This window comes from Eimeria mitis, genomic scaffold (genome assembly GCF_000499745.2).
Source record: "Eimeria mitis Houghton genomic scaffold, Emh_scaff6222, whole genome shotgun sequence".
In the NCBI taxonomy this organism is placed as follows: domain Eukaryota; phylum Apicomplexa; class Conoidasida; order Eucoccidiorida; family Eimeriidae; genus Eimeria; species Eimeria mitis.
The window spans coordinates 1,793-3,045 of record NW_013574417.1 but is presented as its reverse complement, the minus strand read 5'-3'; the positions used below and the strand labels follow the sequence as shown (position 1 = coordinate 3,045).

General features: G+C 44.5%; 1 protein-coding gene across 1 annotated transcript in view; it reads left to right on the top strand.

Moving 5' to 3' along the window:
* Positions 1 to 782: 782 nt before the first annotated feature.
* The window catches only part of EMH_0086600 (RIO1 family domain-containing protein, putative), a gene marked incomplete at both ends in the record, with an annotated part of 2,208 nt that continues 1,737 nt past the window's right edge, over positions 783 to 1,253 (top strand). The window contains one exon of the mRNA XM_013501048.1: positions 783 to 1,158. Within this exon, the coding sequence (XP_013356502.1) occupies positions 783 to 1,158 (376 nt within the window). The remainder of the gene's footprint in view (positions 1,159 to 1,253) is intronic.

Sequence of the window (1,253 nt, the reverse complement as noted above, 5' to 3'; positions counted from 1 at the left end):
AGGAGAGAATGAGGAGTCCGCTGCCTGCTGCATTTCAGCTTTCTCATTCAACCCGAATGCACAGGCAGACGACACTGCGAGCAGTGCCGACGGGCGATCATCGGCGAAACATTGTGGAAACTTTGAAAAAAATACCACTAAACAGAAGGAAATGACGAGTTTAAATATTAAATAAAAATAAAATTCAGATAAAATGCATAGAAAAACCTACAGACAGGCGCAGCGGCATCGAAAGCTGAACTGTGGTGGTTAGCCTCGGCTGGCTGGGGCCCTCTGAAAACAGGGCTTCGAGACGGCGACGAAGGCGATGCAAATGCAGCAAAAAAATAAAAATAAAATTCTTTTTATCTTTTTAATTAATTTAATTCAAAAGATATTTACTGCATATACAGCTGAGACGAACAAATCCACTGTGTCAACCCAAATTCAACTTCGCCGCATCTTCCGTTCGTTCGCTGTGGGGTTGCACGATGGGTTAATTTGCATTTTATTTTCGCTGAATATTTATAGAAGATTAATTAAAATTATGTTTTCAAAGAAATTTCGCAGAAATACCAGGAAAAGCTCGCATCAGTTGCGCTGATTTCGAGTAGCCACCTCTGCATGTATTGAATGGAGAGAAGAGGAAACGTTGGGTTTCCTTCGCCGGCGTTCTTGATTAGTTTATTAGAGAATTTTATTTGTATTTCTTTGCATATTCACGGCTAAATACCAATCAGAAGACTGAAAGTTAAACCTGAACAGCGCGAGCAACCCCAACCCAACCCGCTGCTGTATTCAAGATGAGGCTGCAGGCGGACGTGTTGCGGTATATGACGAAGGGGGAGTTTCGTGTATTGACGGCAGTGGAGATGGGTATGAAGAACCACGAGTTTGTATCGGCTCAGTTGATAGAACAAATAGCGGGTTTGCGGCGTCACTCAATTCGCCAGATTCTGAGTATTCTGCTGAAAAATAAACTTCTCTATCACTGCTCCAAGGTGTATGATGGCTATAAACTAACTTACTTAGGTTACGACTACCTCGCCCTCAACGCTCTGGTTAAGAGGGGCCTCGTCAAGGGCGTTGGCGTCCGCATAGGTGTAGGAAAGGAATCAGATATTCATCTCTGCGAGGGCGCAGACGGCGCCGTCTTGGTGCTGAAGCTGCATCGGCTGGGTGAGAGCTCTTGAGATATTCACCTGTGCAGTGTAGCGGGGGTTAAGTAGAGAGAAACGCAGCACAGTATTCTTTTTTCTTTTGCATGCTTTCTG